The 26139-nt window shown below is 35.6% G+C and overlaps 1 protein-coding gene across 6 annotated transcripts; it reads left to right on the forward strand.

The window, feature by feature from the left end:
- The first annotated feature begins 1985 nt into the window (after nt 1-1985).
- On the forward strand, nt 1986-26139 carry LOC113708631 (ABC transporter C family member 12). Of its 6 annotated transcripts, none has more exons than XR_011821179.1 (28): nt 1986-2122; nt 2740-3170; nt 3886-4064; nt 4788-4827; nt 5459-5612; nt 6065-6179; nt 6254-6334; nt 6518-6542; nt 7477-7533; nt 8478-8543; nt 9489-9563; nt 11099-11206; nt 12182-12316; nt 13152-13258; nt 13342-13435; nt 13949-14116; nt 15376-15516; nt 16220-16420; nt 16556-16654; nt 16728-16880; nt 17455-17834; nt 18790-18970; nt 19465-19788; nt 22259-23015; nt 24009-24130; nt 25047-25292; nt 25413-25706; nt 25797-25967. XR_011821179.1 is itself a non-coding variant. In XM_072065251.1 (27 exons), the coding sequence occupies exons 2-27, from the start codon at nt 2838-2840 to the stop codon at nt 25629-25631; spliced, it is 4560 nt and encodes a 1519-aa protein (XP_071921352.1). In that variant the 5' UTR covers nt 2357-2597; nt 2740-2837; the 3' UTR covers nt 25632-26139. The 6 variants fall into 6 exon arrangements, 1 of the variants encoding a protein (XP_071921352.1); XR_011821181.1 differs by lacking the exon at nt 5459-5612 and adding an exon at nt 2448-2597 and having other exon boundaries at nt 2080-2337; XR_011821177.1 differs by lacking the exon at nt 1986-2122 and adding an exon at nt 2357-2597.

Genomic DNA, 26139 nt, shown 5'->3' on the forward strand with positions numbered 1-26139 from the left:
TCATATCAGGGCAACTAATAATTGGCGAAAAAATTGTGGGAAAAAAGTCCCTACCCTAATTTATATTTATACCCTTTGGTGTTTGGAGCTAGTATGTGAAACAAGTGGAAGTCTGTATCGTGTACCCAATTAATAGTGTATGTAGAACACGTGTCTTTTCGTCTATTGTTTTATACCTCATCCAGTTAATAATTTCTTTTTGAAGGACTGCGTTGGGGCTATTGATGAGACTCATATACCTGCTTGTGTCCCAAGACGACAGCAAGTGGCATACACAAATAGGCATGGTATACAATCGCAAAATGTTCTGGCTGTATGCGACCATGATATACGATTTATATATGTGTATGCCGGATGGGAGGGAAGCGCACATGATGCCCGAGTCTTGGATAGGGCTTTGACCGGCCCAAATCACTTTCATGTGCCACCTACAGGTATAATATGCAATCCCTCCGTCCTCGTAATTTATCTACCACAAATGTACTTTTTTATCCTATTTCAAATAATTCAAAATATCGGTATGTCTTATAACTTTCTTTTTCACAGTGATTTTAGTTAACCTTTGCTAGTTGGGACTTTTTTTTTGTTACGCGAACAAAAAAAAAAAAGAACTATGATCATCTTTTATTGTGTATCAAACCCTTGGCTGGGCCGTTGGAATATAGCCAATAACTATACCTGCAAAGTACAAAATGCAAATAATCCTTTGGTTCTCGTAATGGCGATACAGGAAAATATTATTTAGTTGACTCCGCATATCGAAACTTGCCCGGTTTCTTACCACCGTATAGGGGACGCCAAGCGGATGTTAGTGGTCACAGGAGGGGGGAGATTTGCAACTGCGAAAGAACTTTTTAATTACCGACACTCTGCACTACAGAATGTCATAGAGCGAAATTTCGGTGTCCTTAAAAGGAGATTTGCCATTTTATGGGGAGCCGTTCCAAACTACATGATGACAACACAGATAAATGTAGTTATTGCCTGTTGTGCCGTGCATAACTTCATTAGAGATCAATAACCGAATGATATGTACTTTGTTAACCCAGACGAGGGAGATCCAACAAGTCATGGTGCAATTCATCCATATCCCGAGATATAGCCATTGCATTCTCCTCCTGAAGTTGTTGAACAATGGACTGCCATGAGAGATACAATGGCGACACATATGTTCAATATCTATAGAAATACGCGACACCGTGCATGAAGCAGTTCAATTAAAGATTTGCTATTAGTTAGAGGCTTGCATAGTATTAAGAAGTACCTGGTATTTGTGATGCCCATATATCCTCTTCGTTCGTACTCAAAATAAGTTTGTTGTTGAAAATAAGATTTGGTTGTAATCGGAGTATTAATATCGTGTGATATTTGTACCGTGAGTCTTATATTTTTAGTAGTGGTAGCTTGACAGGTTGGAATAAAAAACTTGGGGCTGGCTTTCTTGGAAAATCTGGTAATAAGATTTAATATATAATATGTCGTAAGATTTAATCTATAATTAAAGTCAAAATTGGACTTTTTTAATAAGTAAGTGGCCTTGTGTTTTTCTGATTTTATTTGCATTTTTCATTACTGTTCATTTCCTGTCCAACAATTGCTGCTGGTATATATGGAAGGATACATAAAACAATTCGCTTCCAAATAAAGTCCAGAGCATCAGATCCCAACGCTTCAATGAAGAGTGCTGATGGTCAAACAGCATGGGACCCGCGAACTATGTTGGGCAAAAGCCTTCCAATTCATCAATTTCGGACAAGTGAATGAATAAGAAAGGCAATCAATTAAACCGTGGGACCGGCGTACTACATTCAGCACCAAACTCAAATAGGTTCCTGACAAAAGTTACACGGTGGCATTTCTATTCTCTCCACACTTGACCGCCATAATTCAAAATGCTAACATCAGGCACAAAACCAGATATCAGCTAAGGTAAAGCATACATCTCAAATTTTCAAGTTAAATCAACCAAAAACTATTTGTCCAAACAAACTCATATTGTCTTTTGTCTTGATCTTCTGATGTTAATCTTAGTGGCCACTCTGATGTTTATTTATATCAAGAAGTGAAAATCATGCCGTTAAGAAAGCGCAAAGCATGCCAAGCTGTCGGTGATAGAAAATTGGTAAGAATTTACCTTAAACCACTAAAAAAATACACCTGATCGCTTCCTCTCCTCCTAAACCTTTGATCAGAGCTTTTCTTATATAAAAAAAAAAAAAATTTGACTTTTGATCAGTCTTATTCAAGAGGGTTTGACATAAACTTCCAAGCCGTGATGCTCACCTTATGATAGCAAAACCACGATAATGAAAGGGACTGAGAGTTTAAAATAAACGGGTGAGTTTCCAGGTCTTTTACGTTTGTTTTATTTTAATCAGAAAGAGTAGCAAGTAGAGAACTAAGTTGGGGCAATAAGCTACTGTATTTACTAATTGACCTTTGATCAGAAAAATGGTACCTGTCTTTTCTTATCAAGAAGGTCGACCTTTGATCGGTATCATTCAAGAGGGTATAACGTAAATTTTTAAATCGTGGATGCTCACCTTATAATAGCGAAACAACAGCAATGACAAAGACCGAGAGTTTAAAATAAACGGGTTAGTTTCCAAGGTTTCTTGAATAATTAGTTGACTTTGTTGGTTTATTAAAAGTAGTAACGTTAGTTGGCTGAGTTTAATTTGGCTTTCAATTGGAGCTAACTTAGTCTTTCTTTGTGTTACGGGGATATGCATTGACTAGGAACTACACAGTTTCAGAATGCAGACAAATTTTCTAGTGAAATCCCAGTAATTTCTGCTGGAAATAGAAACGGTGTGATCCAATTGGAGACTCAGAAAATGGGTTTCAAGCTATTAATTTGGTATTGCAGACCAGTGGAGAATGGGGTTTGGGCAAAGGAAACAGAGAGTGCTTTTGGGGCATACACACCCTGCGCCTTAGATTCTGTAGTGGGGTGTGTGTCCCATTTGGTTCTTCTGGGATTGTGTTTATATAGAATATGGTTGACTAAGATGGATTACAGGATCCAGAGATATCGATTGAGGTCAAATTTGTACAATTCTTTTTTGGCATTGCTGGCCGGGTTTTGTGCTGCTGAGCCCTTGTTCAGATTGACTATGGGCATTTCACTTTTCAATTTGGATGCACAGAGTTGTCTGGCTCCATTTGAGGTGGGCATTTCCACATTTGAAAGTTTCTGATTTTCCTCTATTTTAACTGTTTGATACTTGTTCTTCAACTCTATGTAGCTATCTGTGACCAATATGTGATATTAGGGTAGTAGTTGCATCCCGTGTCTGCTTCATTAAGCGTTTGCGAATTTTTTAGCTTAGAATTGTTTTGAGTATTTGATTAATGATTAAAGTCATATGCCCATTTCAGTTTCCAAGTTAGCAGGATTACCTTGTAAACAAGGATATTATTTTGACATGTGCGCTTTTGTTGTTGTTGTTATGCTACTCCAAGGTTTCTTGCTCAACTAGAGAAATGGTTTGATATGCTGCCAATGGACATGGTTGTTTACATGTAAATATTATTTTTATTTCTGTTCAACGCTCAAGAGGTTCAAGTTCCTTATAAAACAAAGACGTAACTCTCTCTCAGAACTATGAGTATAGAAACATTTTTTTCACTTTGTTTCTTGTCAACTTTGCCTAACTATCAATATGCTGATATGGAAAAGAACTTGAAATCCCTTGCAAAAGAAATTACAAGTTTTGGGCTTGAGAAGATATTTGACGCATACATTTGGTGGTGAAGAAGTGCTGATTTGGAGACTAAGTTTAGCAGGCCATATTTTCCTTAATTTATGGTGCTTCACTAGGTGTTTACATTATGGTGCTTCACTAGGTGTTTACCACTTTTAAGTACCTGTTTTCTGTTCAGATGCTATCATTGGGAATTGAGGCACTTGCATGGTTCTCATTAGTGTCTATGCTGGGCTTGGAAACAAAAATTTACATTAGCAAGTTCCGGTGGTATGTCCGATTTGGACTGGTTTATGTTTTGGTAGCAGATGCTGTGATGTTCAATTTAATATTTGCACTGAGGGATTTTTGTCCAAGGTAAGTTGCTTATTGTCCATGGTGTTCCTATTCTTTATCTAAATTCTATGTTTAGTACAGCTGCAAGGTCTAGGTCAGTTTTCTATGCTAACTTCACATTGATAGCTCCATCTAAATGCAGTTTGGATAAATTGAAAAATTAAGTTTCTGGTATCCGCATTATTAAATTTGTGTTTAAGATAAACGTTTATAGGCCATGTCATAAAAATAACAATGTCCCGCAGGAAGTATGAATAGAGTCAAAATGTCAGTAGGAAAGTTTTAACACTTGGATCATCAGGGTGGGTGCTGGAAATCTATCTTATCAACATATGTAATCTCCAATGCTGCACGTCAAAGATAAATAGAATGACTCCCTGTTCGAGGGGAACTGGAGATGTATTTTAATATTGAGAGATTTATAAAGCATACATTGAGAAAATGAAAATGGAGAACAACACGTCGTTCAAAGGCCTTGAACTGTTGTAGGTGGTTAGTGGCAGATATTTCAAGATGGTGAATGCAACTTTACTTTAACTAAAGAGTTGCAAATAGGTAACAAAAGATGATAAATAATAGATATCAGCAGAACACATAAATTTTATAGCTTGGTAATGCCTAAAATCTGTAACAAAATAGTTGGATGAAACTTTCTGACATAATTTTACCATTTTTGTAAACCATAAGATGTCTCTACTGGATGATGTTTGGTAGCAGATTTTTACCAGTTCTGTAATTTCGCAGGTCGGTACTGTATCTATATTGCTCTACACTTGCCTGCCAGGTACATTCAGTTTTCTTTTCTGATTTGGCAAATGAGAGTTAATTTTGTTTGCCACTGTTACACATCAATAATATGCAATTAAATGCAGTGATCCATAAAGATTTTGGGCAATGTAGGAAGTCTATAGTGCAACCAGGCTTTACTCTAAAAAATTCTGGAAGGCATTTAATGTAAACTTAGTTTCTGTATGGAGTTACCAACTGTATTTGCTTGATTAGTTTTAAAATTTTATTGAAGGATAATTAAGTGATAAAGGCTGCAAAACTTCTTCTATCATTACTGTTATAATCGGCTTCTTGACACATGTTTCACATGCACATAGATGTAGATGAGCATTGCTACATCTATAGGTCATCTCTCCCCAGGTGGTCAACTAATTCCTCTGTGTATAACTTTTGAGGTTCAACACACAAAGATTTCAGTTGTCAAATGCTTAATGTAATCTCTTAAATCTAAAGCCAGCACATTTATACCAAGCTGTAGAGAAGAACCTAATAGTACAATTAACAAATGCAAAGCTCAATGTCCGCGTCTAATATTAGAGCATGGCTGTCAAGAAGAATTGAGATTTGAACTTTCTTTCACAAAGCTCTACCAAAAGTAATGTGCTGCCTTAAATATTCTGCATTAGGTTTTGTTAGGAGTGCTGCTTCTTGTTTATGTCCCACAACTGGAATCCTACCCTGGCTACATCCCATTATCTGGTGAATCTGCTGATGAAAATAAACATGATACTTTCCTTGGAGAAGACATTTGTCCAGAGCGACATGCCAATTTGTTGGACAGTAAGTAGCTTTATGTTAAAGTCCTTCATGGCAGGTACCTAAATTCCTAAGAATGTGAACTGGGGAGGATCTTGGTTAGTATGGACATGAATATTTATTAGAACCCCATCAGTGCTCTTTATGGTAACTTAATGAACTCTGATCAAGGCTCTAATCAGAATTTACATCCTCTACATGGTTAAATTATTGATGCTGCTTAATTGACAATCAACCTATTCTACTTTCCAGACCAAAACATCAATTCAAGTGGTATAGCAGATATAGCAACATGGACTGTTTATTTTAAGAGATCAATAGAATGTGATAAATAGATTACTCTCATCCCTATTGGCTTTCAGTCTTAGACGAGGTGGTGATGGTAGCCAAAGATTAAGTTCATGTCTTGATATCATCTGTTATGCTTTGATGTTTTCCCATAACACGAATCATAATTGAGTACCATCTTGTGACAGGAATATATTTTGGATGGATGACCCCCCTCATGCAACAAGGTTACAAAAGACCAATAACTGATAAGGATGTTTGGAAACTGGATTCCTGGGATCAGACTGAGACACTGATTAAAAAGTTAGTTTGCAGTTTTCTCTTTCCACTTGTGTAAAACAGTTGTTGAACTAAATTTCATTTCTGTTATGACTTAGGTTCCATCAATGTTGGGCTGAAGAATCTCAAAGACCAAAGCCATGGCTTCTACGTGCATTGAATTGTAGCCTTGGAAGCAGGTGGCTATTTGGTCATTAGGTTTATGAATGATTTTTACTTCTGTGAGAGTGGGGTGGGAGGTTGGGGGCAGGGCGGATAAAGCACTTGTCTTGGTTTATATTGTTGATATTGCTTTAGCTGTATCTTCAATAGATGGTATTCTGCCTTTTCACCCCACTATATAATTGTTTTTGTTTTTGCAGGTTTTGGTATGGTGGCCTCTTCAAGGTGAGTTTCTTATAAATGTTACTCGTTCTGTAGTCCAGAAATGTATTTAGTTTCTGATACTATGATACAACGTAGAGCCATCTAGGCAGGGCCTTGCATGACTAGATTTTATGCTTTTTGGGAGCTAATTATGCTTCACTTCTTTCAAGAAAAATCTTATACTATACACTTTCTTAGATTTTGTTGCAAGAGGAGAGAATTTTAATGAAAGTTTCCAGAATTGATACATCATCTGATGGTTTGTCTTGACTAACTTTTAGTTTTCAGTCAGTAACAAATTATTAGAGCCACGTACTGTCTCATCTTATATAATGAAATAAGCTACTATGTAAAGTCATTTTTGCCACAAGTTAATGTTAGCCAAGAACTTGTTTTTATTCAATCAATTCAATGTCATTATCATTTAATATTTATCCGTGTATACTAAAAAAAGAACATATATGTGGACTAGTATTTATCAAGCCAAATGTAGAATAATGACTAAATCAAGTTGATTAGTGCGGGTATCACCAGAATATTTGTTCTTTATATATTCAGGTTAGACATTTCAAATTTTACAATGCATCAAGGGGAGAGATAAATTAGAATTGGAAAAATTGAAGTTGAAAATATCTTATTATGTGAATTTTAGGTTAAAGAATCTTTCCACCAAAGCATCAGAATTATTGGAGTTCAGCATCAAAATGAGTATCTCTTTGCAGTCCAATATGTGATTTTTCAGATTATTTTCTCTTAAGTTCATATGAATGAGCTAGTATTAGTTCCAACTCTAGTTCATATCATCCAAACGAGACAGTACTGCCTCCAACTCTGGTTCCTTTTGAAGTTATGAGGAGATTATACTTTCCCATGAAAGCATAATTCTGCATATACACATACAACGAAACATATAACAGTTTCTTAAACTGATTGAATAATTTTGATGGTCTTGCAGATTGGTTATGATATTTCCCAGTTCATAGGGCCCATGATACTAAATCATCTCTTAACGGTAATTTTGTTTTTTCCTTGTTTCCATAACCATGTTGAATGATGCAGATAACCTCTTTTTCTTTTTATTACTGGGCGTGAAGCAAAAAAATGTAGTCATGCATGACACGTGCATCCTACAATCCAGTCTTCTAATAGGTGAATATTTTTCCTGATCTAAGCTGAAATGAAGCTGGCTTTGGGATAGAATCAACACTCAAGTCAATTCTAAGATATACCAAACATCCATGTTCAAGAAACACTTGTACATCCTATCAGGAAAAGTGATTTGGTTATGGATTCTGCCTCTATGCTGTGCAAAAGTCATCTTTCTTTGTCATTTTGACTATTGTTGACTGCTGGTTGTCTGATGACAGCATAATATGAAAATTCAGTTGATATCATCTTATGTTAGTCTTTCTAAGTACATGAGGCTAATAATCAAGTTCTGGCTTCATAATATGTATTTTTTCAATTAATTCTAGCATGTACAGTGCAACCCCAATATCTTCATCCACCTTTTAGTCGTGTGAACAACTTTATCTTGTATGCTTTTTGTATTGGACCATAATTTTTTCTCTTTATTTAAAACTTGAACTCTTAAGGTTATTGAAAGGGTTTCTAAATGTTGTCAAAAGCTTCAACCAATTACAATTGTAGAAATTAGTTTTTGGAAAATGGTAAAAAAGTCACATAAAAGAAATGGTCTAATTAAGAAATGAAAGTCCAACTCACTCAGATGTTGAAGCTCTAGAGTTCTCAAGCTTGGTACTATAGGTGAGCCAGTACAAATTTTAAACCATATAAATGTGAGAGGAAGTGGTCTTTCATGGGTATCTGGAGAATTGTCGTAATATGGTCTAATGCTTCTTTTTTCAGTTTGACTGCAAAATAATTTACTGTTTCATGAGTACGTTTTCCATTTGCAGTAGCCAGTTCTCTTGATTAACTTGATACATTTTGCAGTCTTTGGAACGAGGAGATCCTGCTTGGGTTGGTTATGCCTATGCTTTTTCAATTTTTGTTGGAGTGGTATGACTCTCGTACTAAGTATGCTAAAAGCTTCTTCTTTCTTCTTTAAGTATTGGACTGAATCAGGTTTTACCTGCATTGATGAAGACAATTTCTTAAAAAGAAGAAAGTACACTTGTGCAGTATGGTGGGTGTACTAGTTTTTCTATGTGAGGCAGTGAACATCTCTAAATGTCTTTTAAAATATAGTGGGTTTGACGTTCATCCTAAATTTTAGGGAGTCATCGGTGGAATGGACATGTCTACAAGGCCAATATCTCCATTTTCTTCTGTTATTATGATTTAAGTATCTGTTTATCTTTAACAACATATTTTGTGTTTAATCTATTTATCTTAATGCAGTCAATCATAGTTCAATGTTTTTGGTTGTGTGTTTATACTAGGGATTAAGTAACTGTGATTTGAAGATGCAAAATAGAATCAAAATCTCAATACATGGATACTCTTATTGAATTCATGTAAGCCAAGTAATCTGTCGTGTAGATATCGTGACTACATTCAATTGTTATAATTTAATTTTATAAATATATTAACTGTACATGGCAAGAATGTGTTCAGATACATTGATGTTCATTCTGACTCTCTCTCTCTCTTTCTCCCTCCTTTTCTAAGTGTGCATGTGTATGTTCAAATGTCCTCTCTTCTTTCTTCACATTGGAGGCAACTGCCTCAATCAATTGATAAAAGTTCTGTACCACCATTGATTGTTTTGTTCATCATCTTTGAATTATAGAAACCTGCACCTGGTGATATGAAACTCTTAATGTATCTAGTCAATATGACTATATTTGCTCATCATTTAAATGACATATTTTCAATTTAAATTTCTTTCAAGAATCTTTCTGTATTTGCACGTTCCATTTCTTCATGATACACTACGAATCTAAGCTGCTCATTTTAGATTTATTGGTCTGTCATAAACTAACCCCTTTTCCATTTCTTCAGTCATTTGGAGTTCTTTGTGAATCTCAGTACTTTCAGAACATGATGCGTGTTGGTTTCAGGCTAAGATCAACTTTGGTAATTATCCTTCCTTCTCTAAATTGCGAGCACCAAATATTGCCTTTTTTTCATATGTTGCTTTGCTCATTGTTCTTGTGATTACATGCTTTTGTGCTTTGAATGTTGTGAAAACACATTTGTATGTGGATCTATCGAACCACAGACTGAATGACTAAAGCATGGTTGGACGCCAAATCTATCTGCAACTCCAGCCGCAGGTTTGGAGAAAGGAAAGAGTGCATGAATTGGCAAGCCAGAATCACTAGCCTACTAGATAAAATGTGCATCATAGTGGTATTGGCCTTCTAAGATATGCAATCATGACTTCATGATATGTCCTGCAGTGGATGGTTGGAAAATTTCTGAAATGTATTATAAGACTTAATGTGCAATAGTAATAGCATGTTGGGCTTAATATTGAGTGGCCAATAATGTGCTGGGCTGATAATCCACCTAGGTCATTAACAATTGATATCGGTAGGCATGAGCACATTGTGTGAATGTCAGAATATCAGAGGGATTTCATGGGGAGATGGTGACCGGAATATTTTGCATTACATAATTTGCATAAATTTGGATGCTAACTGGACTGGGCTGGCTACTACTGATAAGATGTCAAGCTAGCAAGAGATTCCAGTAAGTTATCAGGCCGGTATTCCTGTGAAATTGATCCTTCAACAAGTAATGACTTTGAAGGTTGATTAGTGCTCGGTAGAGACACTGAGTCTTTATTTCATCAGACTTTGAATTCCACTTCCATTCTAATTCAGTTTTCATCTATCAATGTTTTAACTACAAGTAGTTCATTTATCAATTGCCCCATCATACATGTGCAAAAAAAATTCTTTTAAACTTCAACACATTAATAGGAAAATACACAAACTAGTCCTACCCTGATGTTCGTTGAATCTTTAGCTTTTCCAGGGTGTGTAGGTATTATATGGTTGATATTTCTATTAACCTTGACATGGAAGGATTGAGAATATAGGATCTTATTCTCTATTCTTTTATCCAATTCTCCCAAATGGTTTTTATAACAAATAAATTGTCTGAAAGCATAGTGTGTTATGGAACACCTTTTTATTTTCACTGAAAAAGAAATTGAAAAAACATGTACACGAGTCTTCCTCTTGATGTCTACGTTAACGAGAGGAATGTCAAGCTGAAAGAAATAACATTGTGGTTTGTGTAAGTTAATCAAGAAACAAGTTTCATCTTATGCAGAATGCTTAACATCATTGTCAAACAAAGTATCAAGTTTTGTTCCATACTCGACCATAGGTTCAGATTCTTGCCTTTTAGCTTAGCAGTTCAAGTTAGTCTTTTCATGTTGTTCTTTCTACTCCTGGCTTTTGATGCAAGGTCTGTGTTATCCCCGTCTTTCTTTTTCTGTTTTTATCTGTATGGTGATAGGAAGAGAATCTACCATTCTGCCTGGTATCAAAGAAAGTCGGAAGCTGAGTTCATATAATGATATCATTTTATTTTGTCCTGTTTTCTGATGCTGAAGCATTTTTTGTCTGAGTTGGAATATATACTGTTGGCATTTGTAGGTAGCTGCTATTTTTTGGAAAACTTTGAGGCTAACACATGAGAGTCGCAAGAGCTTCTCATCCGGAAGAATAACAAATATGATAACAACCGATGCTAATGGACTTCAGGTACTGACGTGGATTTTTTATTTTAATTATAACCATATTTAATGGGTGAGAAGCTTGTCGCCAGAGTCTGGTCTTCTTTTAGTTGGCTTTTGTTCTCTTTTATGATAGAGCTGTTAATCTAAGTTCTGCACCCAAACAACTGAGTTAGATTAGAGTAGGCTTTTGAATATTCTGTCATCCTCTGTATCCACCGAACAATTAATTAAGGAGAAATTTTGCGATGAGTCCATGACATAGATTTATATTCCAAACTATGATTATCATCTACCTAGAATACATATCAACAACCATTGGTTTCAGAAATTTTCTGGAATGGTCATCCAGACTAGCAGTAATATCTCTTTCACTGGTGTTAAATACTTTATTTAGCTAATGATTGCATCAATGGGCTAAAACACCAAAGTCTATATTAAGCTGGACTATGGAATGAATTACAAAAAAAAAAAAAAAAAGAACACATATAAGTTGAAGCTAACACCATCTCTGGTTGATTAGCACTCAAAAAAGCAGTAAAGGTTTTTCATATTTTCTTAGTGGCCGGAATAATTATTGACACCTGTATATATAAGAAAATGTTTTAGAATTGTTTCTACACCATTGGATATGCTAATTTGTAAAACATCAAATCTTTGTTGATGTTAGAGTTGTATGATTTGGCTTAATGGGTAAAACCATTATCACTGGCTCGGAAACATGTACCTTTCTATTGTAATTCTTGTGGCTAGGAAATCTAATCAGACTATCAGTCTCAGAACATCACTGGAACCAACATTATTGATTTGGTGAAGATGGGTTAAACTAATCTTGAATGAGATGAATTAGCAATAATTAAGTATTTTAATGGAGTCATGCATTTTCAGCGTAGACTCAATTTTTTGTCATGTTTATACTTGTGTTTGTCTACATTTTGTGCAAGAATTTTCATAGTTTTATTCATGCGTTATGTTTACTAAGTGATCTATGATTGTTTTTTAGCAAATATGCTGCCAACTTCATGGCTTATGGTCAGCTCCATTTCGAATTTTGATAGCCATGGTTCTTCTATACCAGCAGTTAGGGGTGGCATCAATTCTTGGTTCTCTTATGTTGGCTCTAATGTTTCCCATTCAGGTAAAAAGATTATTAAGCCACAATTCCATTAACTTTTGTGCATCAATGTCTCTTTTGGGATCAGTGGACTATGGAGTACATTCCAAACCAAGTATTTTAGTGGGTTAATTTGCAACTGCTCCTTCTTTAATTTAGAATAAGATTTCTAGTATGCACTATGTAAGTGGAATTTAGGTCACATTGTCCTACAACTGTTACCTCTTTCATTTTTTATTAGTGCATGCTTTCTGAACTATTAGTAAGCAATGCTTAATCAAGAACTATACACCAAGCTATTATAATGTTTAGGAAGACAAATTTGATTCAAAATGATCTCTTCAAAGTTGTACCATACATATAAGTTAGCAAACACATTCTGTAATTTCAACACTTGAAGTAAATGTTCAGGAGCATTGGAAGGGTCTTACATGTTTGGGCAAGAATATGTGTAAATTTGGTTTGGCTAAAAGAAGACAATACTCGAAGCATTTTCTTTTCTGTGTGAAACATTCAGGAAAAATTCCAATTACAAAATCCAGAATACATGTTTGTTAAGAAAATTGAGTTTTTTTTTTACGTCCGAGCACAGACAATATCCACCCATTATGTCAATATATTTGGTTAGCTTTACATACTTCTACTCTGAAGGTGTTCAGCATTTTGGGCCAGTGATCTCTCCTCACTTGGCTTTTTATTTTTATTTTTTTTTAATACTCATGCACGTGTTGGCATCCTTCAAAATGTTTGACATGTGGGCTCTTATTCCTGTACTATGCATTGTTTCTTGTTTCCTGTGGGATATAATTCATTCCACCGCAATAAAATGCTTGATTTTCTAATTTAGTTTTTGATACAGACTTATATTGTAAGCAAGATGCGAAAACTATCCAAGGAAGGACTGCTGCGTACTGACAAAAGAGTTGGTCTAACCAATGAAATTTTAATGGCCATGGATGCGGTTAAGTAAGGCACAAAATGGATAAGGTTGCTTATAATTTTAATTAGTTCTATTAAACAACTGATGATGATATGGTTATTTATATCAGATGTTATGCGTGGGAGAAGAGCTTTCAGTCCAAGATCCTGAGCATGAGGAATGATGAACTCTCATGGTTCAAGAAAGCACAGTTGCTAGCAGCGGTAATTCATAATCTATGTAAAAGTCAAGCTGAATCAGGAAACCTCATTTAGCCTATCAAAACATTTTGACCCTGAAAAACATTGGTCTGTTTCAGACATTTATAATATTGTTCAGTTGTTAGCTTATAAGTTGCTCCTGCATATGTAGCTTATGTTTTCTGATGATTGCAATTGCATCTAAGTAAGTAGACCTAAAATTGTCTGATCACAGTTTCTAAATACTGACTGGGTAAGTTAAGTTCAGCTCAATAGTGCGTTTCTTTGAATTTGGACCCTTCTGATGTCTGAACCAAATCATCAAAAGCTACAGTGTCCTAGATGTTTCTCCTATTGGCAGTGATAGCGGGCTTCAATAATACTTCTATTCATTTCCAAACTTTCATGCTCCAGATATTTAGTAGGAGTGTGATATATTAGATAGTTATTCAATTTCCTAAAGCATCATGTTTACAATTTTTTAAGTGCTTAATTGTTGTCCACTCCCTGATTATCTCTATGTTCCTCGAATTGCAGTGTAACACTTTCATATTAAACAGCATCCCTGTTCTTGTAACTGTGGTTTCGTTCGGAATGTTCACTTATCTTGGTGGAAATTTGACACCTGCCCGGGCGTTTACCTCTCTTTCTCTTTTTGCTGTTCTGCGTTTTCCCTTGAACATGCTTCCCAACTTGATAACTCAGGTATTTCTTCTTTGGCATGTTGCTAACTCATCTGTTCACATTTTATTTGCACCTTGGGTTGCAATTCATTGCTTTGTTTAAATATGGATTTGCAGAGTTGGAGTTTCTTTTCTTTTGTGTTCGTAACTTATTGGAGTTACATGTATCAAATTTTCATTTACAAACAGTCATGCAGGCAAGTCAACAATATTGGCCTAACATTTTAGTTCCTTGAAATTCAGGCATCCACATTATTATGAAAAAAAAAAAAAATGTGTTTGGAGCAGTAAATTATTATGTGGAAAAAGTGCTTTCTATGAAAGGTTGAGACTTGAGTATGACCAGTTATGTACAGGGAATAATATATGGAGATCTAAGTTAATGAAACTGAACAGAATGCTTTAACAGTGCTTTCTAAGAAAGGTTGAGACTTGAGTGTGACCAGTTATGTACAGAGAGCAATATATTGAGATTTAAGTTAATGAAACTTAACAGAATGCTTCCAGGAAAAGACAAATAAAACTTAAAGTAGCTAAATTTTCAGATCTAAAGGATATGGCTATTTTTCAAAAGGTATTCTTGCCACGGGAATCAACTTATCAGAAAGCACTGAAGCTTTTGTCCATGACTGGTTTACAATCTTAGTCATCCACATGAAAAACAAGTAGATTGTGCTTGAGTGCTTGAAAAGAATTGCACAAGGTTTGTGTTCCACATTAAAAAAAAAAACCACGTATACTGAAAATTACTGAATGCTTAAACATGGGCATATTATTCTTTGCATATTGCCTAGGCCAAGATGCCAATTTTATTCAAGATTTGAAACAAAAAAAATAATGGCTGGCCATTTAGGGGAATAACCAATTCTTCTGATTAAATCTTGTATTAAGTAGTCTGATATCTGAAGTTTCCTTGTGGATAGTACAGCATGGTTACGGAGACAAATATTCCTAGTTATATTACATGTTTCCTGGAAACCATAAAATAGCTGATGAAACTGTTTTGAGTCTAATCTTCTTTTTCCCTCTTATGTTTTTCTGTGCATTATGATGCTTTCAGACACCAGTTTGACATTTTTCCAAGGGATACTTTCCCTTTTTCTTGCTATTTGCTTGCTTCTTTTCTCTTTGTTATAGTTTGTTGCAGCCTACTTATGGAGACTTCCATTTTTAGCCAACTTATTATACTTTGTTGAATAATCAAAGATCCTTAAATAATATAAGAACATTATTTATTGCTCCATCTATTCTAATTTAAGTTTTCTTGCTCTACTTTGGAAGGTGGTAAATGCAAATGTATCACTACAACGGCTGGAGGAATTGTTCATAGCTGAAGAAAGAATCCTTTCACCAAATCCACCTAGGGAACCAGGCCTTCCTGCCATTTCAATCAAGGATGGATACTTTTCATGGGATCCTAAGGTCGTACTTTCCTCCTTATATCTCTGTAGACTGTCCATATCTCTAATGTGTTTAATTTTTAAACTCTTAATCCACATGGAAAAAAAAAAAGGAAAATTCAGATTTTTTATAAAACTTTTATTGCGTTCATAATTAAAATTCTCATTTGATTCTGAACTCTTGATTTAACAACCAGAGGATCAGTAATGCAGAGTAAAAGAATATGAATGCATGAAACAATCTTCTTTCTATTTGTCGAGTTTCTACAGCATATGTCAATTTAATTGCATCACAAATCTTTCACTCTGAAAGGAAACCTCTGGTCAAATTTTAATCGATGAGCAAATCCTTAGAGCTGATTGTCTGAAAAGCTTAGTGACTATTACTTTTGTGTTTCTCTTAACCTTTCTTCTAGTGCACTATCAATTATTTTGAATGCCAAGTACTCTTCCTAAGTTACTGCATTTAGTTTTTAGGGACAAGGGAAGCTAATGAGCTGCTCTCCAGATGTCACGATTATCTCATGCAAATTCAAAAGTTACTGAAATTTGACTTTGCTTTTGGCAAATGAATGTGCTTGCGATGTACTTTAAACATCCAATTAAAATACTGTCTATTTGAACTTTTATTTGAGATGGAGTATTATAACTTTAGCCTTTGAATATTTTATTGACCCAAAAAAAAATGCTTCTCTTAAATTTCATGTTTCATTACTCCTTTTCAGGCTGAAAGTCCCACCATATCAAATATAAATCTTGATATAGCAGTGGGCAGCCTTGTGGCAGTTGTTGGTGGCACTGGAGAAGGAAAGACATCTCTAATATCAGCAATGCTTGGGGAACTTCCGGCTTTAGGAGATACAAACGTTGTCATTAGAGGAACTGTTGCTTATGTTCCTCAAATTTCTTGGATATTCAATGCCACAGTAAGAGTCAAGATGTCAATATTAGACATTATTTATAAATGTTTACCAAAAATATTAAGTAAAATAACTATTAAGGAGCTTGACATCTACTAGTTTGTTATAGAGATTCAAATACATCTTCAAATCATTTTGCAGGTGCGAGAAAACATACTGTTCGGGTCTAGCTTTCAACCTGCCCAATATTGGAAAGCTATAGAAGTTACAGCATTGCAGCATGATCTTGAGTTACTTCCAGTTAAGCCTCTTAGCTCATGTAGTTTTGTCATTTACCTTGCATCTACAGCATCATAATTAATTGCCTTTCCAGGGTCATGACCTTACAGAGATAGGCGAAAGAGGAGTTAATATCAGTGGAGGACAAAAGCAGAGAGTCTCTATGGCAAGGGCTGTGTACTCTGACTCAGATGTATACATATTTGATGACCCCTTGAGTGCTCTAGATGCACAAGTTGGACGACAGGTGATTCTTACTTTCTGCAAGTATATTCTGCTAGAAGAGAAATTAGAAAAAAGGTGAAATGGTGTGACTGCTTCAGCATAAGAAATATCTGCAGTCATTCTTGTTCTCTACTCTTATCTAATTACATTTAGCTAGAAACTTATATTATTTTTAATGCCTATACCCTACTCCTTGACTGGAATTATCCAATGTCAAGGTCCTTTAGCTGCAATTTCTTGCTTAAAATCTGTGTCTTGTGAGGATGGAAACTCTCTTATTTAATTAGTTTCCTTTCACATCAATTGAGTCTCCATAAATTAGACCATTTTCAGATTACTAGTTGATCCATAAACTAATTCTATATCTTGCAGAACACACTACTACATAAACTTTGGTTCTAATGTTCACAGAATCTGAAAGTGTGCATGCATCATATCTATCTCATTTTGCAGCTCAAGTAATTTTTGGATGCAACAACATGATAGTTCTTTTGGATTTACAAGCATCTGTATGCTACACTGTTATTTATTATCAAAAACTTGTGTTTGCAGCAAGACATTTTCCTGATCTGATTGACTAGATTGCCTATTTCCAGGTTTTCAACAAATGTATTAAGGAAGAATTGCAAGGAAAAACAAGGGTGCTTGTGACAAACCAGCTACATTTTCTTCCACAGGTGGATAGAATTATTTTGATATCTGAAGGTACGGTGAAAGAGCAGGGCACCTTTGAAGAGCTTTCCAGAGATGGCACGCTTTTCCAAAAGCTAATGGATAATGCAGGAAAAATGGAAGAACATATTGAAGAAAATGGAGATGTCACAATTACTAGCTGTAAATCTTCACAATCTTTTGGCATACTGGATGAGCAGCCAAAGGACACTGACTCAATGAGTACAAGGAAGGAAGTTGAATCTGTTCTAATCAAGCAAGAAGAGAGAGAGACAGGTGTTGTCAGCTGGAAAGTTTTAACAAGGTACCTTACAGCTCTTAGGTTAAAGTCTATGATTTCCAGTCTCTCAAATTTGCACTTTTTGTTTCTTTCAACACTTTATCACCTCAAACTAATTCATTAATGACATTTGCTTTATTTGAAAATTTTTATTACAATAGCTCTAAAGAAAATGTAAAGTCTCTATGAACGTCTAGTGCTCATATTTTGAGAGGTCAAGCAACTGCCTAATTTAAGCCAAGTTACATAAACATTACACATCTGTCCTCATATAGTTTGATAATTTGCATTCGAAAATACATCCTATATTGAACCAAAAGTAATGACCTCAACAACAAGAAGAAAAGAATGGGCAGCAACTAAACATGGTGGGTATAACTTATATGCCAATTATGCATAATGTCCTTATCATGCAAGCAATACCTGCAAATCTATGGGAATTACATTTTCTAACGGTAGTCTAGATAGCTAGGGCAAGAAAGAAATTAAGTGAGAAAGGAAGATTCAGCACACATTCCTAGGCAATTTCTGTGAGTTCTCTACCAGTCTTCAAGATCAAGAGCAAAAGGGTAGTTTCTGTTGTATTCGTGGGAACATTTTATGTTTTTGACGTAGTCATGCTTCTAAACGACATGCATGCACATTCTACATACAGTTCACCATCAATGAATTAGATGTTTTTTCCTCTAAAAGGGCTGCAAAAAATACTCATACATATGTCTTGTTAGAAAGATCCACACCAAAGTAAGACATAAATTCAGCACTGTTAGAAAGCAATCTTACTTTAAGGTGCGGATACCAGTCCACAGAATAAACACAGCCAGTTGTTCTTAATTGGTTCCCTTGTTGCAGTGGCATTTATGCCATTTAATAGGTCAACTCAGCTTCCTTTGTAGCAATTCCACACAGAGACCTAGTGGTGCTTTAGGAATCATGATCATTTTGGTGAAATTTTTGTTGGCTTTTATTTAATCAACAGGTATGAAAAAGCTTTAGGAGGCATATGGGTTGTCATGGTGCTGTTCATGTGCTATACACTAACTGAAGTTCTTCGAGTTCTGAGCAGCACATGGTTAAGCAAGTGGACAAGGGAAAGTGCTGTAAAGAACTATAGGCTGGGTTTCTACATTTTGGTTTATGCACTTTTATCTTCTGGTCAGGTATGAATGGAGTAGATTATTTAATTGATGGCATAACAAATTTTCAAATGAGAGTATCAGCCTTCATCTGCTCTTTCAGCTCTCCTTTGTGATATTAACACCCATGTTTTTCTTTTGTTTGTCTTGCATGGTAGAAAAGTGTTCTTTTGACCATCCAAAAGGTATTTTAATTGTTTAAGGTCATCGTTTCTGGTTGTTATTTGATTGCTGTAACCTCTACTAGCCAAAGGGGCTATTGATTTATAGTCCTCTATCTATATATCAAATCCGTAACTTCCTATCTACGTGAAGTGCCTTTTACTCTCCGTTCCAAGAAAGATGGAAAGGAATATTTTAAAGCTTGCAATGTTGTTCCTTTTATTTCCACTTGGTCACTCTTTTTCTCTTTTGTCTGTTTGTTTTGTTTGTGGCTTCAGGGTCTTTGGGATGCATCAAAGGCTTTGAAACATCACAGCAAATTCAACAGAGGCTTATTCTGTTATTACTAAATGCAGGTGGTGGTGGCATTGGCAAAATCCTTTTGGTTGATCACATCAAGTCTCAATGCAGCTAAAAGACTCCATGATTCTATGTTACATTCAATACTCAAGGCTCCAATGGTTTTCTTCCACACTAATCCAACCGGACGAATTATAAACAGATTCTCGAAGGATATTGGTGATATTGATCGTAATGTTGCTAATCTTGCAAGTATGTTTCTTAACCAACTGTGGCAGCTTCTGTCAACGTTTGTGCTCATCGGTGTTGTGAGCACTGTATCCCTCTGGGCCATCATGCCACTTCTGATTGTATTTTATGCCGCCTACTTATATTTTCAGGTTGGTTTTCTCTATCCTTTTGTATGCCTACTATTTTCTCATGGGTCTATAAGCTTTCTTCTGTGCTGTGTTCCCGTTGACCTGGGTGAATGGTCAACAATTGTTTGTGTATTTCTTGCTGCATATAACATCTCAACATTCCAAACAACCTTTTCAAGAGTCAACTAAAGTTAGACTATCCAAAAATTTAATAACAAGTTATCAATGGTATTCAGAATCTTATACGATATATTGGCCCTAGCCAAATTTAATGTGGAATTTCGAGGGACCATTAGAAACTTATAATAACAATTAAGAGCTGAGAAGTTTCATAGGATTTTATGATATTAATATACTTGGAGTTAAAGTTGAGTTTAAGGTAGTTTAGAGGCTAAGATATTCTTGGAGAGTATCTCAAACTATGTTCGACTAATTTTCATATTTTCAAGAACTAGTTTAAGAAATAGCTATTGAAACTGTCATCAATCTGAACTGCTGGCAGAAGAATCCTATATATGCCAGACAAAGAAAACCGCTGCATCTTATTGAGAAATTATGTGGTAAAGAGGATATTTAAGGTCACAGGGCATACTCATCAGAGTATAGAACTCGCAGCAACATTAGGAAAATGATGAGCGAACAAAACATTTACTCAGTCAAAGATTAAATGCCTTTATGTAATTCGAGCTACTCTGTCAGACTGTCAGATTTATTTTCAAACCTTTGAAGTGCAAGCATTTTGAGGTATGCTTTCTTAAGATATGTTCAGAATTGGCAGATATAAAGGCATAAGATACGTCATAATAATAATAAAGAATTAAAGAAGCTGTTGAATGATATATCTTGCCGAAGCCTTATGTTGTAAATATGGTTTTGCTTCTGCTATTTATCCATTTCCAAATTTCAAAGTACTAATTCTATAGATATTGGAAACTTATGGATGCTGAAGAAGGTATACCTGGGACCTCAACTTCATCGAGGCTGAAACAGGATCTTAGTATTATATGGTGTCCCATTGCCATTTCTTAACCAGATAAAACACAGAATTGCATGATCCCTACAAACTATCTAGCCGATGATATTGTAGTAAACAAAACGACATGTTCAGTTTTATTCTTGAAATGACAAAGAGGAATTCCAAAAGCTATAGGAAACTGAATAAAAGGCTGTTGAGCTTAAACACCCAGTGCCTAATAGCTGACTTGAGATTTGGGATAATAACTACATTTCGTTGACATTTTTTGGTGATAAAAATTGACAAGTATTTCCATGTCTTCTTAAGAAAGGCTTTAAAACCTGAATTCATGGTAGAAATGTGTTGCTTTATATAAGTTTAATTTGGCATACTTTGTCATTCCTGTCCAACTGCATCGCACAGATAGCACAATTTGAATTTTTCATCCAATTTTATCCATTTTAGTCTTATAATTGTCTGCACCACTTTTATTGCATTTTTCTCATGACGACTATGTTCAGAACAAAAGTACTCATAAATTTAGTAATTTTACTTTTGTTTTATGGTATCTATGATTTTTCAAATTCGTAAAATCAATCCACATATCCACAATCTGATGAGTAGTTCTCTCATGCTTCTCTTAAAAACATATATCACCTCATATCTATAGTTATTAAACTTGGCCCAAGCAGGAATCTAGAGAAAGAGGTATGTCAACGGGTTTCTGGTCCAATTAGTGGATGAATGGTCTAAGCAGTGGATCACTAAATATACTTAAATATTATGTCTCATAATTTTTGATACGGTTGAAATTATAATAAACTATGCCATAATAAATGTTCGATTAGTCTAATTTATTATAGAATTATTAATTCTTATAAGAATCAACAATACCTAAATTTAATTAGTAATCCACCAAACTTCAAATATAAAATTGTAAGTGTAATTATCTAATTTATTTACGAATTTTAAGTGCAAAAGGTTATTAATAATGATATTTACCTTTAAAATAAATTGTGTAATATGTTATTTTTTAAATCCATTTCATAACTTATAGAATTTGGGGAATAACAAAATTTTATTAAAAGATTCCAAATAAATTTTGTTTTAGAGAAATAAAATAAGAATAAAAATCTAATATATAATATAAGAAGGACCAAACAACCCACAAATGGATTGTAGGTTCAGTGGTGATTGCATTTTTCTCCTATATGTGAGATTCCATGTTCGAACCATCTCTTTAATATCTTCTAAAAAATTTTCACACAATAACTCGCGTTCCTTACAAAATCGGCCAGTTCATCGAGATTACCGGTTGAACCATTTGGTCCGTTGACAAATCAACGGATCTATTGCTCAAATGATCCAATTAGCAACCCAACCCGGTTTCATGGCTGGTTGACCGGATTGACCGGTTTAACCGTCGAACCGGGCCAGATTTAATAATAATGCTCGTATCTCTACTATTTTATTCTATTACCTTCTCCCAGTACTATGTTTTTAGAACCTTTACACATGATGTCTGATGTCCCACAGAGTACGTCTCGGGAAGTGAAACGTCTAGATTCCATTACCAGGTCTCCTGTGTATGCACAATTTGGAGAAGCCTTAAATGGTTTATCAACCATTCGTGCGTATAAAGCATATGACCGGTTGGCAAACATCAATGGAAAAACTATGGACAATAATCTCAGGTTCACTCTTGTGAATACAAGTTCCAATCGCTGGCTCAACATAAGGCTGGAAAGCCTTGGAGGTATTATGATCTGGTTGACTGCAACCTTTGCGGTAATGCAGAATGGAAGAGCAGAAAACAAGGTTGCATTTGCATCCACAATGGGTCTGCTGCTTAGTTATTCTTTAAACATTACAGATTTGTTGGGTAATGTTTTAAGACAAGCAAGTAGGGCTGAAAATAGTTTGAATTCTGTTGAGCGTGTGGGAACATATATTGATTTACCAGCTGAAGCTCCAGATATTATTGAAAGCAATCGGCCTCCACCTGGATGGCCTTCAGCAGGACTAATCAAATTTGAAGATGTTGTCCTTCGCTACAGGCCTGGGCTCCCTGCTGTCCTACTTGGCTTGTCCTTCACAATCTCTCCAACTCAGAGGGTCGGTATAATTGGAAGAACTGGTGCAGGAAAATCCAGCATGCTCAATGCTTTATTCCGGATTGTAGAACCTGAAAGAGGGAGAATCTTGATTGATGGTTGCGACATTTTAAAGTTTGGATTGACTGATCTACGTAGAGTTCTTAGCATTATACCACAATCACCAGTTCTTTTCTCTGGTAAAACCTACTAAGTTACCCATTCTGTTAAGTTACCCATTCTGTTACTTTATTTTGAGATCTTGTGTTTCTTCTATTTTATCAAATGATTTTAGTTAATTCAATAGTCTGTGCAATTGAAGCTCTCTCCATAACTAGAACGTTATATTTTTGAGAAGCTCTGGTAAAAGGAAGGATTGTGATTTTTCATACATTCTTGTTGACTGGGGACTGGGATGTGGACTATTGGGGTTCATATGTTATATTGGGGTGAGAGCTGTGCAGAGATTTTCATACTGTGTTCTCATTATTTTATACTTGCTAATGCCTTTCCATCTCAAGAACATGTTTACGCATCATAAGAAAATAAGATTCTGCATATCTCTGCTTCAAGTAGTAAAGTTCAAGTGTATAACTGCAATGTATGCAGCCAACCACAACTCAATACTGCAATGTATGCAGCCAACCACAACTCAATACTCTTGCCCTGCTTATGCAGATGAATGTCGGGAAGAATAGAACTGGTGACACTTTCTGCTTTAGGTTAACGGGGTTTCAACAAACAGCCAATTTGATTTCAAACGATGCACCTTTGATTAGGCCAAGCCTATTATACCTGAAATTCTTCTAACCTCAAAGTATGACTATGAGAAATTGATATTCCACTTAGATGTATACATGTCAAATGAGGCCTGTATCATATTCAGTTTCATATGCATATGCCTTCTTTGAAGCTGAGATTGAATGCCTGCTGCTGAATTCGAACTCCAAAACCACTGCATTAACTTTGGCACGGTGCTGCAGTGAAGTTTGGCTAAAATGCACGCATGCAGATGAGAATATATATATGTAAAACCTTGACAGTGAAGTTAAGTTATGCTTAGCTTTTTTATCAGTTTAAGTAAATCTAAATTCTCTGGAATTAGATTCCACTTTTGCATTCAAGTATAATTTATACTATTAATTTTAGTAAAGTTTTTGAGGATTTTGAATGGTGGTTCTTTGTTTGTCCAGGAACTGTGCGATTTAATCTGGATCCCTTCAATAAACATAGTGATCTTGATCTCTGGGAGGCACTAGAGCGGGCACACCTAAAGGATGTCATTCAGAAAAATGCTTTTGGTCTGGATGCCGAGGTACACATTGAATACTTATATTCCAATATCATGCAGGTTACCGGGGATAATAACTATTTTGGTCTTCCCATGCATTGATAACTCAAATGGAATGATAATGGTCCTCATCTTCCTTTCTTCAATCCCTGGCTTAGCAAATTTAACGTCTTACGAGTTGGCATCCAGATTTTGATCAGTACAAGCTCTATGGTTGATGTAGTTGATCAATAATTTTGTGTCAACTTAAAGACTACATTTTCCATTGGCATTGTAATGCCTTCATGCTTTCAACTTATACTTTGTCATGGAAGTCCCATTTGTTCCTTGTTTGCTCATGTATGCCGTAACATGTACATAGTGAATTTACCAGACTCCTTTGAACATACATCACACTAGATAGATATCATATTCATGGAATACGATTCATGCCTTGGTGGTGAAATGGTAGACACGCGAGACTCAAAATCTCGTGCTAAAGAGCATGGAGGTTCGAGTCCTCTTCAGGGCATAATATTGAGAATATGATTCAGAGAGCTAGAAATCTGTTTTCACTAGTCCCCAGAACTGCACTGCTGCTTAAATTCTATGTCCACTTACACTCAAGAGATCCAGATTCTTTGACACTCCTGCAGTAGAAAAACTAACGCTCTAATGACTCAACTTCCTGACAGAAAAAAAAAAAAAAGGGGAAATGAGTTCAATGTCTTTTAAAGGATGCTGGAATTTTTTCTTTAACAGGTAGAATCTAATCAAATAGTTTAAAAAAAAAACTATCAGCTTTTGTTTCACATTGATGCCCAACAACATTTCCAGGTAATTTGCATGCAAGGGAGCTGATGAATAACATTGTGGTGTATGCAGACTTCCAAATTCTTCTACATAGTTCATGCTGCATACAAGTTAAATGGAAAATTAAATGTATTGGGATTGATTTTAGGTCTCAGAAGGAGGTGAGAACTTCAGTGTTGGGCAGAGGCAGTTGCTTAGCCTTGCTCGATCACTGCTCCGGAGATCAAAGATTCTCATCCTTGATGAAGCAACTGCAGCTGTTGATGTTAGAACCGATGCACTAATCCAGAAAACTATTCGAGAAGAATTTAAGTCATGCACAATGCTCATTATTGCTCACAGGCTAAATACTATCATTGACAGTGACCGGATCCTGGTGCTTGAGGCTGGTCAGGTATACCAAGGATCAGATATTTTCCAACTGATTTCGTATATGGTTTAAATAAAACCAACTTCAGTCAAGAGTACATACTTTCTGTAGTTGCCATGAGGGACTCAGAGAATCCATTTGCAGGTAGTGGAATATGATACACCTGAGAAGCTGCTTCTCAATAAAGGAAGTGCTTTGTCGAAGATGGTTCAAAGTACAGGAGCTGCAAATGCTGAGTACTTACGCAGCTTAGTACTGAGAGATGAACAAGAGAACAAGTTGAAAAGGGAGTCCATGCACATTAATCGACAGGGGGATTTGGCTGGTATCTTCCCACTGGACAGCTGCAGACAGCCATACTAAGCACCATGTCAAAGCTTTTAGCGTATGAATTTGAGAACGCCATTAACGCACAAAACACATCAGGGACGCTCGTTTGTAAGTTGTTCAAAATCATGGCTTGCATGATTTGAATAGAGATTATAAACTTGGACTTCTCATCATCCACATATTTCTTCAATACTTCAGCTCGCTTCACTGACAAAGGATGCTGTGGGCCAAGAAAAGTCTGCGACTCTTCATTAGTGAATCTCTGTTCAAACTTCATCTCTATTTCAGATAGCAAGTTCAGCTCGCGTTCTAGCCTCCTCTCAAGCTTATCAGATCTCTTATACAGGTTCACTTCTTCCTGTTGCAAAACTATGGGTTGGGCAGCTGGTAAAAGGCACTTATGCCCTCCAGAGCCATCTGTACCAAAAAACCAGTGTACATGTAGTGTTATTTACAAATTACAATAACAAGATAATCGCCAAGACTGTCTTTTTGAACATAAAAACTTTTGAGTGATATATGCATGGGGACTGTTTTTCTA

This window comes from Coffea arabica, chromosome 9c, assembly GCF_036785885.1.
Source record: "Coffea arabica cultivar ET-39 chromosome 9c, Coffea Arabica ET-39 HiFi, whole genome shotgun sequence".
In the NCBI taxonomy this organism is placed as follows: Eukaryota; Viridiplantae; Streptophyta; class Magnoliopsida; order Gentianales; family Rubiaceae; genus Coffea; species Coffea arabica.